The sequence below is a fragment of the Nesoenas mayeri genome (genome assembly GCF_963082525.1).
Source record: "Nesoenas mayeri genome assembly, chromosome: 2".
NCBI lineage: Eukaryota > Metazoa > Chordata > Aves > Columbiformes > Columbidae > Nesoenas > Nesoenas mayeri.
Window position 1 is genome coordinate 13,612,492 of NC_137543.1, and position 15,869 is coordinate 13,628,360.

At 39.5% G+C, this 15,869-nt stretch overlaps 1 protein-coding gene across 1 annotated transcript in view; it reads right to left on the reverse strand.

Moving 5' to 3' along the window:
* FER1L6 (fer-1 like family member 6) overlaps positions 1-15,869 on the reverse strand; it is a gene marked incomplete at both ends in the record, with an annotated part of 70,756 nt that overhangs the window by 16,432 nt on the left and 38,455 nt on the right. The window contains 11 exons of the mRNA XM_080339631.1: positions 60-230; positions 1,986-2,113; positions 3,139-3,264; positions 4,306-4,437; positions 5,564-5,679; positions 7,548-7,587; positions 7,718-7,840; positions 9,374-9,555; positions 9,754-9,937; positions 11,095-11,256; positions 11,976-12,086. Of these exons, the coding sequence (XP_080195757.1) occupies positions 60-230; positions 1,986-2,113; positions 3,139-3,264; positions 4,306-4,437; positions 5,564-5,679; positions 7,548-7,587; positions 7,718-7,840; positions 9,374-9,555; positions 9,754-9,937; positions 11,095-11,256; positions 11,976-12,086 (1,475 nt within the window). The remainder of the gene's footprint in view (positions 1-59; positions 231-1,985; positions 2,114-3,138; positions 3,265-4,305; positions 4,438-5,563; positions 5,680-7,547; positions 7,588-7,717; positions 7,841-9,373; positions 9,556-9,753; positions 9,938-11,094; positions 11,257-11,975; positions 12,087-15,869) is intronic.

Genomic DNA, 15,869 nt, shown 5'->3' on the forward strand with positions numbered 1-15,869 from the left:
CTTCCAGTCAAGTCATTCACTGTGTGCTGCTCCCTGTTGCTGTCTGCAGAGATACTTACATTTCATATTGACTTTGTAACCCACAGGTAGCTCGATGCCTGCTGTAGAAACGATTTTCCAAATCAATTTTAGTCTCTCCAATGAGATCATCTGTTCCCACAAAGTCATGGTCGTAGATCAGGACTGTGAGCAAGGAATCCTTGGGGAATGTAGCTTGGATTTCAAATGATCTACAGCATAAAATGAGAACCATATGCGGTCAAATCAGTCTTGAAGCCTAAAGGACTAAGTTAATGAATGACTGTGCAAACAACGTCTGGCAAGTGACTCTTCTAATAAGAACTGGGGATTTTTTTTTAGTATTTTTTGTTTCGGTGAAATATCTGAACATACTAGAAACACACAGTACAAAACCATTTTCTTTCTCCTGCTTCCCTTCCACCCTCGTACAGTTCTAAGATCGTATCTACCTATGGTAGACAGAGCAATGGGACTGAGCTGGTCAGCTGCAGTGATTTATCCTGCATCCCACAGAGGTGGAAATATTCAAATTACAAGGCTAACAAAGCTGTATGTATAAGAGATCTCACATACTTTTCAGAATGCCCAAAAGGAATATCTGAGTCTTTTCTGTTTTCTTCCAAAAGCTCCAGATTAAATATTGCACATAGGAATCTGGGGGCACTGAACAAAATTATCAGGCAAAAGCTTTAAAACAAGTTTCAAAAAAACAAAGATCAGAACTCCCTTTTCACACAGAACATTTTTCAGGGATAGGAATTGTTGTTGGGATGTTTAGAGAAGCTGAAAATATAAAAGTGATTTTTAAAAGGATTTGACAAGTCAGTGGAAGACAGAACATCCTCATCAGCACGATGTTGGTTCCAGATTTCTCCAGAGCACGGGCAGAACTGATCTTTGTCTCCTGAAGGATGAGTTTTCCCCTTTTTCTCAAAGAGGCTGAAGTCAATTTTTTAGCAAGAGCAGAACAGATTTTGGGGGAGAGAGATGTTTGGGAATGGTGTGGGATTGCTAGAGGTTGGTAGTGTCACGATGACTAGGGCTTCTAGCATGCTGAGAGGTGGTTACCATGACTAATGCTACTGCTGCAAAGGAATTGCTGGTCCAGTCACCCCAATGGGTCCCTCCATCTCAGGACAGTCTATGACTCTATATGCATCAATAGTGGCTGTGCTTTACGATTTATCGTAATGATGGTTCAGTTGCAACCTCTGCTAAAGAAGAGCTTAAATCACAGAAAGTGACATGGCATTCTATGGAGGCACCACTCTGTTCTTGTCTTTTCTTCTTACACTTTTTTCTTTAAGTCTCTGCTTTTGCAGACAGGACTATGGCCTAGGGGCTTTCGGTCCAAAGTAGTATAGATTCTCTTCCTTAATGTTCTTACAGAATAACTCCATCTCAATCCAAAATATTTTCAGCCTTCTTAAAACAGGGGAACTTACTGGTAAAAAAAACCAGTTAATATCATTAACAATATAAATAATCATGAAGCATCGATACTACAATGATGTTCACTGACAGCTTATCCCGGCTTCTCCATTCAGAAGACTGTGTGAGTTCAAAAAACTATTTTTTTTTGTCCTAGTCCTAATGTGATGAGATTTATTTGGCACTCTATTCAAACCTAAATAGCAACAAAGACTGTGAAACCACACTTTACTGTGCTGATATTTATTTCACTTCAAAATTAATGACTTCAAAATTAACGACTGCACAGACAAGATCATTTGTTGATTCATTTTGTCTCATGCATCATTTTGCAAAGCTTCTCATAGATTGCATTCTGTGATGTGTTTTGACTGGTATGAAAGTGAAATAATTTATAAAGATACAGGATGACACCAATTCTCAATGTTTTATCAAGTAGAATTACAAAACACCTTTGTCATAGTAACAACAGTAGTGGCAGCAAGTGATAAAGCAGAAATCACCCTTGAATAAGAAAATATGCTATCACTGACCTTCCAAATACCGGGTTTAGCTGCTTGGGGATGTAGTTTTCCCTGTCTTTAATTTCAGTGTTGCCCAGTCTCAGGACAATGTAGGGGTCTGACTTGCCATCTGGATCAGCTGGACTGAGGTTAAACGCCTGTTAGGAATAAAAATTGTGACCTCAATAAGCAGCATGGTCAGTACACAGGACTGTGGGCCTCCTGCCAAGTCCTGGATGTTCTGGAAGTGCAGGGGCTTTGTTTGCTTCATGTAGTTTAAAATTTGGCATTTAGCTTTGCAGGTTACTGGGAAAAGATGATCTGGATGAGAAGAGAGTTCGCAAAGGTGCAGCAGATGTGAGTGCTGTCCGACCACTAAGATGGAAATAGAGATGAGCAGGAGGGGCAACACTAGGAAGAAGCTGTCTGCACAAGTTTATGAAGGATTAATGAAAGGTTTCCCCAAAATATTGGTCCAGATCCTTGAACAATAAAAAAAAGCTCTTCAGACTGTATTTATGAGGTGGCTTGGAAGTCTTTATATTCAGGAAATAAAGCAACCTCTTTCTATTTTTCTCTTCTGTTTTGTTTGTCATTGTCTCTTTGGCATGCCATTCTTCCCATCTTAGATCACCAACAACTGTCTTGTTTCTCTGAAACAGTAGCTCCTTCTACCCCCTTCACTTCTCACACCATGCTCCCTCATCATCTCATTCTCTGTATTTCTACGTCTTTCTCCACTCCATAACTTATTCACAACATCTACTACTTTGATTACATGCAGTTCATAGAACTCAAAAAATATCATCCCATTTCCCTCTTCCCAAGGAGGTTTTGTTTAAATGTGTGTCATTTTGAAACAGTTCTACTGACTAAAAATAGCTGAGTTTGGATAACATGGATGGAACAGGTTGTCCATACTGTGTTATTTATGTCTCTAGCCCTTTCAGTTTGAATAAGTAAAGTGATTCTCATGTCTTGTGATTTATCATGAGGAATATGTAACATTTTCTACTCTGAACACCCATTTCTACAACATGAAACCTCTGAAATATGACCAATAAAAATTGTACCACATGGATGAGGATTTTCAGAAGCTTCACTTCAAAGAGACTGGAGGTAAACTAAGTTGAAAAGAAACGTTCAAGTTATCTCAATGTTAAAAGAACATCTGTGTACTTACTGCCACAATATAAACCCTGATGAGGACATTGACGGAATGGTTTGGTGGTATCCCTTGCAGGATGCGGGGCTGCCCTCCGTCCAGCAAGTTGCCATCCTCAGGACTTGGGTATATGCAAAAGGAGCCCTAGTAATACACTTTCATTTATCTCTCTCGAAAACAGATCAAATGTAATACAAAAACAACCTTTTGAATGCAAACAAAACATCATTCATGCAGCCTGCAATGCAGTACCTACATATACACAGCACATTTACTGGTACCACTCAAAGGGAACTGTGGCTTCAGTGCATTAAACATCATCTTTTAAAATGTCTTTGCTCTATAAAATGGTACTATCATCGCTTTTAAATCGTCATAAGAAGTGCTTGCATGGTCTCAGCTCACTATTTCATTATTTAAAGGACTAACACCTGCAGGTGTTTGAAATCTGGTTTTCTTGGTATTAATATTCTAAAAATTATGTTTTGTCCTTAGCTATATATTTGCAAACTGATAATTCAACTGAGTTAGTTTCACAGCACAGTGACTGAAATTCAACTGTATTTTAGCAGCCACTGTACAACTCATATAAACCAATATTGACTCACACTGCTGAGTAGCTCATACTGCCTCAAAGCAACTAGAAAGTCATTTGAACAGAAATTTGCATTGCAAACTAATTGAGGTATCAATGAGTTCAATCAGTTCCTTTAAACTACAAAGTGCTTGAAATTCTACTAACATTATTCATGCTTTGAACTACACTTTCGGATTGCCTAATGGTGCCCTGGATCAGGCTGTGCTATTGTTTCCAACTAGAGTAGCGGTAAGAGTCTCCATTTAAATTACTGAAAAGTGCATATAAGGTGCTGTAACTGATAGCTCAGCAATTAAGTTACATTAGTGGAATCTGGACCATTCAATATATCTCTTCTCCCTCTTCTGTGATTGAAAACATTTTTGTAATTCCTTGTTTCAAAACAACAGTGACCACCTAGTGCTGGATTCTGCTTTCATCTATCAGATAACAGGAAAGGAAAAATATGACTCTGGATCCAATAAAAGAGATAAGTATTTACAACAGACTGTCAATGTCTTTTTCTTTCATCTTTGGCATACCTGAGATATGCATGAAAAACATAAAGTCTCTAAAGTATTACTCATTTAATCAACACTAAAGCTCACCTTAAACTTCCCTATTATTCTGTCTTCAGAGTCAGCATGAACTTCGTCATTAGATTTTCCTCTTAAGAGATGGAAAGTTTTCACCCAGTCCTCAAAGTTATTAAATTCACTCTCCAAGTCTCCTTCATAAATCTTTGAAAATAGGAGAATGCTTATTTTTTTATGGTGCAGTGAAAATATTTATGGCAACTTTTTTATTACAGGATGACTAGAATTCCATTTTGACTCAAATACACATTTTAATGAAATCGAAGTTTTGCAAAAGTTCTTGAAGAAAAAAAGAAGTTAATTCCCCACTTTAAAAAAGAGCAGTTTTGTCCTTAACCAAAGTCCTTCCCAACTACTGGAATAGCATGTTAATGCAGAAGGTAGAAGTGGCTCTAGAAGGGCCAGAATGAACATTTATAAGCACTGATGTGGGGGGAAAAGAGTGTGGAAGTGGTGTGCTTTGCTTCTGTTCCCTCTCTGCAGTGTGCCTTTCATGCACCTACCATTCTGTTATTTTAATGTGTCAGAACATGAGAGCAAAGCAGAAACTAATGAAGTGATGTGGGGACAGACCTTTAGGACAGGTAAGAGACCAGACCATTTTTTAAAGGATGCTTTTTTCTTTCAACACTCTCCCCTGTAATTTATCAAGTGCTATTCAGTGTGAAATAGAAGGGCCTAGACTACTGCCATCTCTCAAAAAAATGGAAACAGTGGTTTAGAATTACCCTTTATTCAGCTAAAATCGAATTCAAGAAGTCCTAACATTTTCAAGCCTTCTCCAGTCATTTTGCATGACCCACAGAGTTTTCTTTGTATTCCTTCTATCTTTAGCCAACCAAATTTAATGCAAAATGAATGTTAACTCACATCAGGAAGGACATAACTAGCAATTGCAGTGATGCTTTCCATAGTCTTTTTTAAGTCACTCTTAATAGGCTGTAATATCTCCAACATCAAATTTGGAATTTCCAAATTCAGTGTATTACAGGAGAGTGACAAAACTGAATTTTCACATATACCTCTCTGGTTGTATCCATCCAGGTAACTTAAAGGTTTAAGGCCAAGAAGGTCACATCCACCCTACAAGAACCTAGTTTCCTCTGTGTCTCATGTGCTGATATGCATTGCCACCGTAATTTTGTGCCTTTTATTCGTTTCAAAGTGACTGAAATAAATGTAAGGAGGGCATTGTTAAACTCAGCCACTGATGTCAGATTTTGGAGAGAGTGAATAACAGCCTCACACCTTAGCCTTACTTCTTTCTTACCTGCAGGGTTGCTAGGTTTGGAGTTTCTTTCTGTTTCTTTTTCAATGTCTTGTCCTTCTTCTTTTTGTCTGGCTCCTCTTCTATGATCAATGCGATGTGGTCAGAAGTCTGCTTATCTGCAGAGATTTCATGACATCGTGTAGGTTTTAGTGAGCAAAGCCCATGAAATCCTTCAGATCAGGATGCAAAATATATTTTAAAGTTTTCCCCTTGCTCTTTCTGCATTCATTTTCCCACTGCCAAGCATAGGGTCCTCTTTTTTTTTCCCACCACTCCTCCCAGACATAGAGGTGGCATTTTATCCTCTCTGTGGCCTAACAGTCTTCATGATGAGCTTTGTGGACCAAGTGTGATGGTGTCTTGTATAAATTCCTCCCTGTAGGCCATCTCCCAGAATACCCTTTTCATTCATTTCTGAGTCCTCCCAAACATAAACTATTAAATCTTAACATCTTTCACATTAAAAGGCTTATTTAAAACTGGAAGACACTATTTAGGCTGACTGGTACTTCAGATTTCAGGTGATCCAAGTCTTTCTCTGCTCAAAGGCATCATAAGTTTATCTCACCTTGTGAAAGCCCAGAAGTATGAGAAATGGAAGGAGGTATCTGACCAGCCCCAAGTCAGACTTCAAACACTGAAAGGAGGCTTCCTAACAAATAGAGGCTGAGCTTTCAGAAATGGCACTGAGGTGGTTCAGTTCTTTGGCTAAGTTCTGGATTTTCATAGGATCATGGAATCATTTAGGTTGGAAAAGACCTCTAAGATCATTGAGTCCAAATATAAGTCATTGAATCCAATCATTTTGAGTTGGCTTTATCTTCATATTTTGAGCAGTTCGTGTGTGTTTGATATCACTAGATATTTCAAATATATATATATGTATACATTATATCAATGTTGTCCTCTATGTATAATATTTATCATCATAGGTTAAAATACATAACAAAAGCTATCAGAAGAGTATTTACAAGATCTGAAGTCATCAGTCAAAATCAATATGTCACAACCGCGTGAATAGCATGTGAATGGATGTTACAATATCAAGTAAATATCTAATGGTAAGTGAATATCACACCTTTGTAGAACATTTTCTATTTGAATATTTCATCTATCTGGACAAGTGATTTCCTCTCAGAAACCAATCTCCATCTCAACTCTCAGCAGCTCTGATGATCACTGAAACACTGTCAGCTGCTATCTCCAGAAGGATACCATCTGACATTTAGGTCATATCTTCTATCCACAGCAATCTCAACACCTCCTTTAAAATAGAAATCACCTCAACTGTTGATGAAGTGCGCTCAGCCTTGGCATGGGAAGATGCTATAGTTTAATTCTGAATAGCAGCTGTGTGTAAACAGTGCAGATTTGTTTGTTTTCTTTCCCACGCTGCTGAAGCAGTCGCTTATGTCAGAAAAAATAAAGAAAAAAATCTAGATTTCTGATTGTGGGAAGACCTGTTAAGCCATGGAGTATGAACCTAGGAAGACATATATATACATACACACACACACAGACCCTATTTCTGGCCAATCCTTTCAGGTTCTTGTGCAAAATATTTTCTGCTTGAACCTGAGCTAGACACAAAATTCCACAGCCACAGAAGTAACACACATGCCTATGGAGTCTCCTAGCAGAATCTGTTCCTACATCATGGATTTTGAATTGGATTCAAAACTGAAATAAATTTATTTTCTAGACCTGTTAAAAATGCAACCTAAGATTAGTATAATATCCACCTTCTATCATTTAGGAATTTGACTTCACAAGTCTTCATGCAGGAGACTTGAATGACAGGAAACTTATGTTAACCCCACACTGCCTGTGAAGTAATAACCTACCTGCCGTCTGATCATCTGCAGAGGAAAGAACCCCTTATACTGTTGGAACTCTGTTATCAGATATTAATTGCTGACAGTAAAATATTACAGAAGCAAATCACTAGTACAAAATAATAGAAAAATGCAAATAGTTCACTTACTGTCTTCTGCTTTTCCCTCACTGGAAAAAATTCCTTTTGCCTTTCAAAAGAAAAAGATGTTGGAGAAACTCCTCATTATGTATGTAATACAAAAAAGTAATAATTCACAAGTAAATCTGCTTTTACAATATTGCACATCGTGAGAGTTTTTCGTATTCTGGGTGACTTACTTTTTGCATTTTGAGCACAGAAGCATAATATTTTGACCACCAGTCAATTACATTTTCAGCTGATTCATCTGCAATTGTTCTTTTTCTCCTTCTCGTTGACCGTCGGATGGATTTTTTCATATCCTACCAAAGCACGGGGAAAACACTGTTGAACTCCAGAACTGATTAAAACTAATCACCTGACTCACGACATCAAGCATGAACAGATGTCTAGGAAGAAAATGTCGGCCTCCAAGAGCTAAATAAAGTACAATATGAATTAGTGTCTCTGTCTTTCATTCCAAGACACTTCATGGTGATCATCATATTAAAGCTATCTATAGATTACTTACTGATGATGCCAAAACATTGAACATTTGAGACGTTGCCACAGGAGCAACCCATGCAACAGGCTACATGAAGAAATACATGATCTACATAGAGAAATAGATAATGATTTGAGGGATCTAAACATTCAGATACAAGTCAGTTTCTACCACTTAAGTCTGCAAGTATTTTAAGGATTCTCATTATTACTTCGTTGCCTTTTAGAAGGAGAAAGAGTCTCAATAGTTGCCGCAAGTTAATTGTTCTCTTCCCACAAAAGAGCTACAATTGTTTCCTGAAGACCACCTCCTCACATGGTAAATCTTAATAACTTCATTCTTGCCCTTGTGAAACAGTATTTCATCCTGCACCTTTTACAGAGAGTTGTCAGCTTGGCTGGGGAGGCTGGAGAAAAGATAGACAACTGGAAATGATAGATAAGTGAGTATTATAATTAATATGACACAGATGGTTAAATTATGGGGTTCTCTCTAGGACTCTTTTCTTGCTATACTTTGCTGTCACGCTTCAAAATTGTTCTGTACCAGATGAAAAATCCAGACTAGTGTGTACATCTAGGGATCAATACATCCCCGTAGTTTCTTTGACATCCTTATTATGAAGGATGCTGGAAACATCTGACCACTGAAACATCAAAGGTCAAAGAAACACACTTTATGTAGCTGGAGAAAGAGCTCCTTAAATGAAACTCAGTCCTGCATCTCTACGTTTATTATTGTTAATAAAAAGTGATTGTGATGGGAGAAACTACAAAGGAGGAGCATGTGCATCTGAACAAAAACAATGTGCACAATCCAGAGCATACACTCTACTGTAAACAGCATGCGGACCAGAATTGCCTTGTTTTGCTGTACTTTCCTATTTCCTTCTGCCCATAGACTGACACCAGCTTTATACTTTGACGATAAGATCTTTTGGAAGCAGACTTTCTGTTCCACATTTGTACAGCACCAAGCACAAAGGGACTTTCCTCCCTTCCTAAATACCACAGACACAGAAACAGTCATTCACAGTGAGAGTTTTGCAATTAAGTAGATCATTCAAAGCCAGAAAAATAAAAAATCCTACTATTCCAGTAGTGCTTGCCCATGGGATGAACATCCAGCACAGAAGGAAAGGTAGTATCTATTAATGGAAGTAGTGAAATTACATGGGGCCATAGCAGCATTGCTAACTAGTTCTTTTCAAGGGCCAGCAAGATAGTGTGGGTGTTAATATTAGTATCCAGAGTCTCTAATCCTGAGTTAAGTAACAGATTCCCGTTTTATAAGAAGGGCTGAGTCTGCAAGGCTGCAGCAGAAATTAGGTAGCAGCTTCAGCTATACTCACCTTCTGTTTTCTCTCTTTCTCTGGTTCAGAGGCAGAGTGCTCTGGTTCACCAGCAGGAAGTGTTGCGAGATACGGATCTGGCTCTACCACTGTACATTTACCCTGCTCCACCTCAGCATAAACGTGATCAGCTAAAAATGGTTCTTGGGATAAATCAGCAGGCTGGGATGTCTCAGGTGAAGCTGAAACCGAAACTTTGCAAGTTAGGTAAGATTTTGCCAGAAATGCTATCATCACATTTGGTGACCATCAAATGATCATCTCATTAAGAGTTTGACCCTACTCTCAACACAATAAAGTATATTTTCCAAGTACGTGCCAGTGTTAAGCCTCTGAGTCAGTCCTTTGTATTTTGTTTGCGGTCAGGATCAGACATTTACCTTTCTCAATTTCTACAATGTCTAGTGTGTTTGGTGTAGCTTGGGGACCCAGCTGGGTCTTACATAGGAATTGCTTGAGGCAATTGATGGTGTGTGTTCCAACAAGAGTGCTCCTCCCAAATGCTCTCCAGTCGACCACACAGATGCTTAGTGGTGGGTGCAGGAGTTCATCTTCAGGCAGCTCCTAGTGGAGGAAGACAAACAGCAGCATGAGCACTGCTAGAGAATATAAAACAGGTATAGAATACCCAGCTATTAACATACTCAAAGCACAAAATGCATCCAGTATAGACAACAAAGTTCTGCCCACAGTTTTCTGCAAAGTCTGGAGAAAAATTTGTCTTTAAGAATCCAGCGTGGACCATGTGGCCTGTGCTACTGAGTTGAGTCCTGTGCTGTTATATATACACCTCTTGTTAGAATAAACTGAGAGATTCAGAAATGTATAGAAGGAGTGAGTGCAGTGTTGGAGGTTGTGAGTCCTAATGCCACTGCTGCTTTGTTCAAGCTTATGAACCCCATGTGCTCAACCATCAGATGTGGACACTGCATGGCAACATGCTTTATAGGATGAATTACAAAGGGAAACCAGCTCTTTGGACATATGATATACGATGGAGGTTGAAAATAATACAGTAACCATACTTCAGTATCCAGGTTAGTGCTTTAATATCTTTTTATCTTAAAAATACACAGCTTATTTCTTGATGCTAGCAACTAGAGCAAATTGGACATGTTTTTTTCTGATGCTTATGTTTGTGCACTAAAAGTACCAGCTCTTACAACCCAGTCAACAGGTGATAATTAGACTTCCAGTCCATAACAGCTAGTGTGAAAAGGTCCAGAGCTTCTGAGCCAGAAATTATCAAAACCCTTAATAGTCCAGTAACACATAAATGAAAATAAAGATAATTTAAAGAAAATAAAGGAAACTGAGCCCTTCCCTGCAAAATGGGAGAGGAGGAAAAAGCACTAAAAATAATCCTCTTATCTGCCAACAAGTTCTACTCTATTACTAAAAACCTGATTGTAACATATTGCCTTGCATATTTGAGACGTAACATGAGGAATTTCATCTTCTTTCATCATGCATTTGTAGAAGTCTTTCAAAGCATCTTCAGTAGCTTTTTGCATAAGAACTGTTGTCCTTTATTATTTAATCAAGACACAGAGGAAATTATTTTGCAGAATCGTAGAATACCAGGTTGGAAGGGACCTCAGAGGGATCACCTGGTCCAATCCTTCTTGGCAAAATTACATAATGATAAAGGATGGAAATTAGTAACTAACACCTTGCCTAATCAGAGAATGGACAGACAAGGAGCAGCACCCTGTACTCACCACTTCAAACCAGTCTGCAAGGCCACTGAAATTGGGATTTTTCTTGTAGCTCTGAATGACAGAGGATTTCACTCCTTTCCCCGCACATTCAATGAGAACCTGGGGGCGATCTACAGAGAGGAGCTGGACTTTCTTCAGCTCCCGAACACCCCAGAACAGGACCTGTGGTGGGCAGAGAGAGAAACATCGATCATCTGCAGAGACTTCTCAATCTAGGGGAAGCCACTGCTGGCATCCCATCACCTTGTATCCCTTTGGGAATGCAGGAAAACAAAACAAAACAAAACAAAACAAAACAAAACAAAACAAAACAGAAAAACTTAAATCTGATATCCAATAACCATCAGGATTACGATGGAAGTTTAAACAATGAATAACATTCAGCTGTTATTGAGAAGTTATTGCCAACAGAAAGCCATAATGGGACAAAGGGACTATCAATTGGAAGAGCAGGGGTTTGTTTTGTTTAAAGTGTCATAGTTGTTTGGGACCCAGAAAAGACCTGGTAGGTGGCTGATGCTGAACTTCACCTCCAGTGAGGTCGGCTGCAAGGAGAAGCTCTCCATCTCCTGCAGACTCTTCCCTGGGCTGCACAGAGAGCAGGTCCCTCAGCCACCCTCTGCTGTGGGTGCAGTTCCATTCCAGCAGGCTGGAATTGAGATGTAGCCTTTGGTGGCCTCAGGTGGATGAACTGCCTCGCATGCCCAGCCTCAGAGAATCAATTTGACCTGAGCTTATCATATTTATTTTGGGATCCATATGCTATTTTTATGTGATTCCTATTGGTCAGGATTTTAAAATCATCATCCCTTTTTGTTACAGTTCAGTGAAAGAATGAAAGGAGCTAGGATTTGGAAATGGGAATATTCTAAGTAACTTACCTCAACTCTGTACTTGCTTAAAACAGGTCGGATGTTGGCAGGGACAGGATAGATCTGGCCAATATCTGGTGGATCCAGTGAGGGAAGTCTGTCTGGATCTAATTCAGGAATCTGAAAAATTAAGCAGTCATAACTTAGGCTGTTTTTTGGAAGAATAAAAGCCGTATCAGAAGTGTCTCTGAATGGTACATAGAACACATCAATTTAATGAAGCTTTACAAGAGTTGTAGAGGAGTTAGGTTGTGCTGTGGAAGGAATGTGACCTGGATTGCTGTCTGTCATGCTGTGATACTAAAACACTTGGCAGAAAGAGTATTCAATAGATTGGGCTTATGCACCTTCCTGAAAAAAAAGTCCCTTTTGTCCTAGCAGGACATAGTCTGCCCTAAAGACATGCGTGTACTGAAGCATGGTAATTATATTTACTAAAAATAGAAAGCACGGTAATTCTATTTAACAAAAATCCTGAGCAAAACTGCTTAGAAGGCTTTAGCAGGAAAATTCTTGATCTGATTCTAGTTAAAAAAGGCTGGTGAACAGACAGTACACATCAGGTAAACCACACATTTGCCAGACAGACATAATGCTCTTCAGCCACTATAGAATAGCAGTTCTGCATTACTACATGCTGTCAGCATTTGAGAACTTGCAAATCGCATCTCCAGCGTTAGTGCTGAATCTTCTCTGTGCAACTACTAAAACCTTGAGGCAGGCAGCACTTATGTCCTTTGCCTGTGATCGCGCATAAGCTCCTGAATGTGGGACAGGTTATTTGGGTGTACAGGGCTGTCCCGTGCCAGGTGGGTGGGAGGAGAGCACGCTCCACCGCCACTCTGGGCCTTGACCCTCTCTTTGCCGCTTGCTGTGCTCCAGGCTCTGCTGCCTGTTTGGTTCTCCTTCTGTGGGAAAGCTCCCTGGCTTCTTTTCCCAATCCTTTCCTATTTTCCACAGTGTATTTATGGCTTTCTGAGTCCACACAGGGCAGGTCTGAAGCCTGGCCTGATTTAGCTAATTTCTACTTAAAACAGCTGAAGCCAGGACCTGGTGATCACTGCTACCAGAAGCTCAGGCTGTGGTAGCAGAGGACAGTAGGAACACAGGTTTCACAGCCTACAGGCTTTCTCATGGAGTATGGTACCTAAAGCATACTGTGCATATGGCTTCCAGAAAAAAGAAACACGACTTCTGGAGTGCTTCATAGTTCCTTAGCTAACTTGTCACTGTTGAGAGGTAAAGCATCTGAGATACAGTTCTCGAAGGACCTGTAAAGTTGAAGTCTTCTGCTTCTTCTAACTAGGCCATCTGTCTGTCCTCTGCAGCTACGTACAGTTGTGTGGGAGTTTGATTAGCATAAGAGAGAAAGGATGTGTTCCCTAGCACCTTTTAGATGAAGGAGGAGGTAGGTGGAAAACGTATCTTCTAGCATAACACCTGCAGCATAGGTGACCACATAATTAACAGCAATAATTCACACACATATATTTAATGCCTCTTATTGGTAGAAATCCAAAGCAATTCATTTAATAGACTTAATGCAACTTGAGGCCAGAGGTCTAGGTCTAGTTTTGTTGTTCCTCAATGTATCTGGTTTCTATCAGCCATCCCTATGATGTTGTTTCAAAAACCAAACAAAAGATCACAAGTTGGTGAACAATACCTGCCTGTCTAGAAATCCACCTGTTGAGTTTTAAACATATTCAGAACTTCTCACTCTATGTTAGCTGACACTAAACACTTTAAAAATTTACCTCATAACAAAATTAACTGGTACTTTAAATGAAATGAGAGGCAAACAAAACCTGACCCTGATCACATACCAGATGTCATGTCCCTGCATACAATTCACATCTCAGAGTACCCACTTTCATTGCATTATCTGACTTGGGTACTGATGACATGTCATCAAGAAAAATATATTAATCTGCATGATACAATGACTTATGCATATGAAATTTCTAAACTGCATTTTATTTTTTAAAAAAACTAAACTGTACATAGATATTTATGTCTCCTCTTACAGCTGTGAGAAGGGATTAGTTCCCAAGGAGAAGGACTTAGGAGAAGAATGCTGTCAAGACCTCACATTTGGAGACAGAATTGCCTCATCAAGAGTTTCCTCAAACTGTACTCCAGGACTGCAAAACAGAAGACTGATATCAAATTAAGATTCTCTGGTTCTTCACTTTTGTTCTTTTTAAATACTGCAGTTAACAGTTCTTCAATATATTGCAAGGTCCCCAGTGTTCCAGGATCTAACAACCACTGCTGGAGTTGAGATAATTTTAGTGAAATCAGCTTAGTATAACTCAGAAAGGACTTTGCTTCTTAGCCACAGTGAAAATGCACAGAATAAGAGGTGGAGAATGATCTAGCACTCAAGTGACAGTAGAAGAATATACCCACAAGTTGTGTTTACAAGGGGATTTTTCTCTTTTGATTTTTAAAAAATCAGTAAATCCTGAGCACACTTCAAACAAAAACAAGATTCCTAGTATTCACTAGTCTACTATTTTTCTAAGTGCCAGAGTGCTTTGTTACAGGAATCATTTTATTACCCCAGCAAAACCCAGCATAACAGCCTCCATTTTGAGAAAGGACCATTTACTTCTTACACACCACTTCTTCAGCTGAACCAGCTGATCAGAGTTACTGAACATGGTATGTCATGGAAAAAGTTATGGGCTTGGAATGAGAATAAATTAGTGATGAGATTTGTGTTTCCATCCTCACACAGAGCTTCATCAGGAATCCCTTGATATTGGAAGGAGCCACCAGCACATCAGCTCTGAGAGTGCTTGAAAGTCTGGTACACATCTATACGTATTTTTTCCTGAAGATGTCTCTAATGTTCATACTGCTATTATCTACCATGTGAGATGCTCTAAAGTGCTGCCACTAAGAAGAATAATAGTGTGAAAATAAGAACTGCAGGGTCTTTACTTACAGTTCTTGTCAACTCTATAGAGAAGTCTTAGGGGTATATTTGGATATGTCCCAGAAGCTGTGCTGCTTCCTTTGTCCCAAAAGATGGGAAAACAAAATCCAATGCTCTCTTTGTTCACCAAAAGTGGATTTCAAGAAAAAAGTAGGAAAATTATGGCTAGGGAACTGATTCTATCCCTAGGTACCCACCATAATAATATATTCCCCATGGTGTCATATTTCAGGCTTTCACCGAGAACATAATTAGCCCATCATGCTTAAAAGCCTGTTTTGTCTTGGGAATACCTGTAAACTGTGTCACGGAGCTCCACGTTTTGCTCATCTAGGATTTCAGAATAAACTGCCATAGATTTTTAGCAGAGAGAAGTTTCCTCTCAGTGGTGGTTCTGGAAATACTTACTGAAATTCCCTGAAATCTCAGGCATGCTACATCCCACTCATGTGTCCACCAGGTTCAATGAATTTACCTTTGGCCTTGCAGTTGCACACAAGTGTAACATTTCTCTTAATATGTTAGGGGTGTCTGAAAACTCAGTCTCCCTAATCCAGTCCTTACTATTCACTGCTTCCTTTTCCTAAGAGGGAAAGCACTATTGAGAGCTTTGAGGTTGCTAAAGTCAGTGCCATGTGCCACTCCAAGGAGCAGCTCATTGCAATGATGGTGCGATTTTCTTGGTTGTTTCTCAGGCCAGAGTCTGATTTAGGACAGGGGAAGGGGGCAAATGGGGCTCAGGGCTTACAAGGGGCTGGTGGTGGGTGTTCATGGACAGTGGCCCTTGGTGGGGCAGAAGGAGTGACACAGATTGCATGGGGACTATGAGGTCCAACAACACAATGGTCCTGGTCCAGTCACAATTCTCACTAATTCAAGAGGGTGATGGGTCTTGATGCCACGGCTGCTTTTGTGAGCCCAGGGTGTAAAAGTGTCATGGTCCAGAAAGTCCAGCTTAC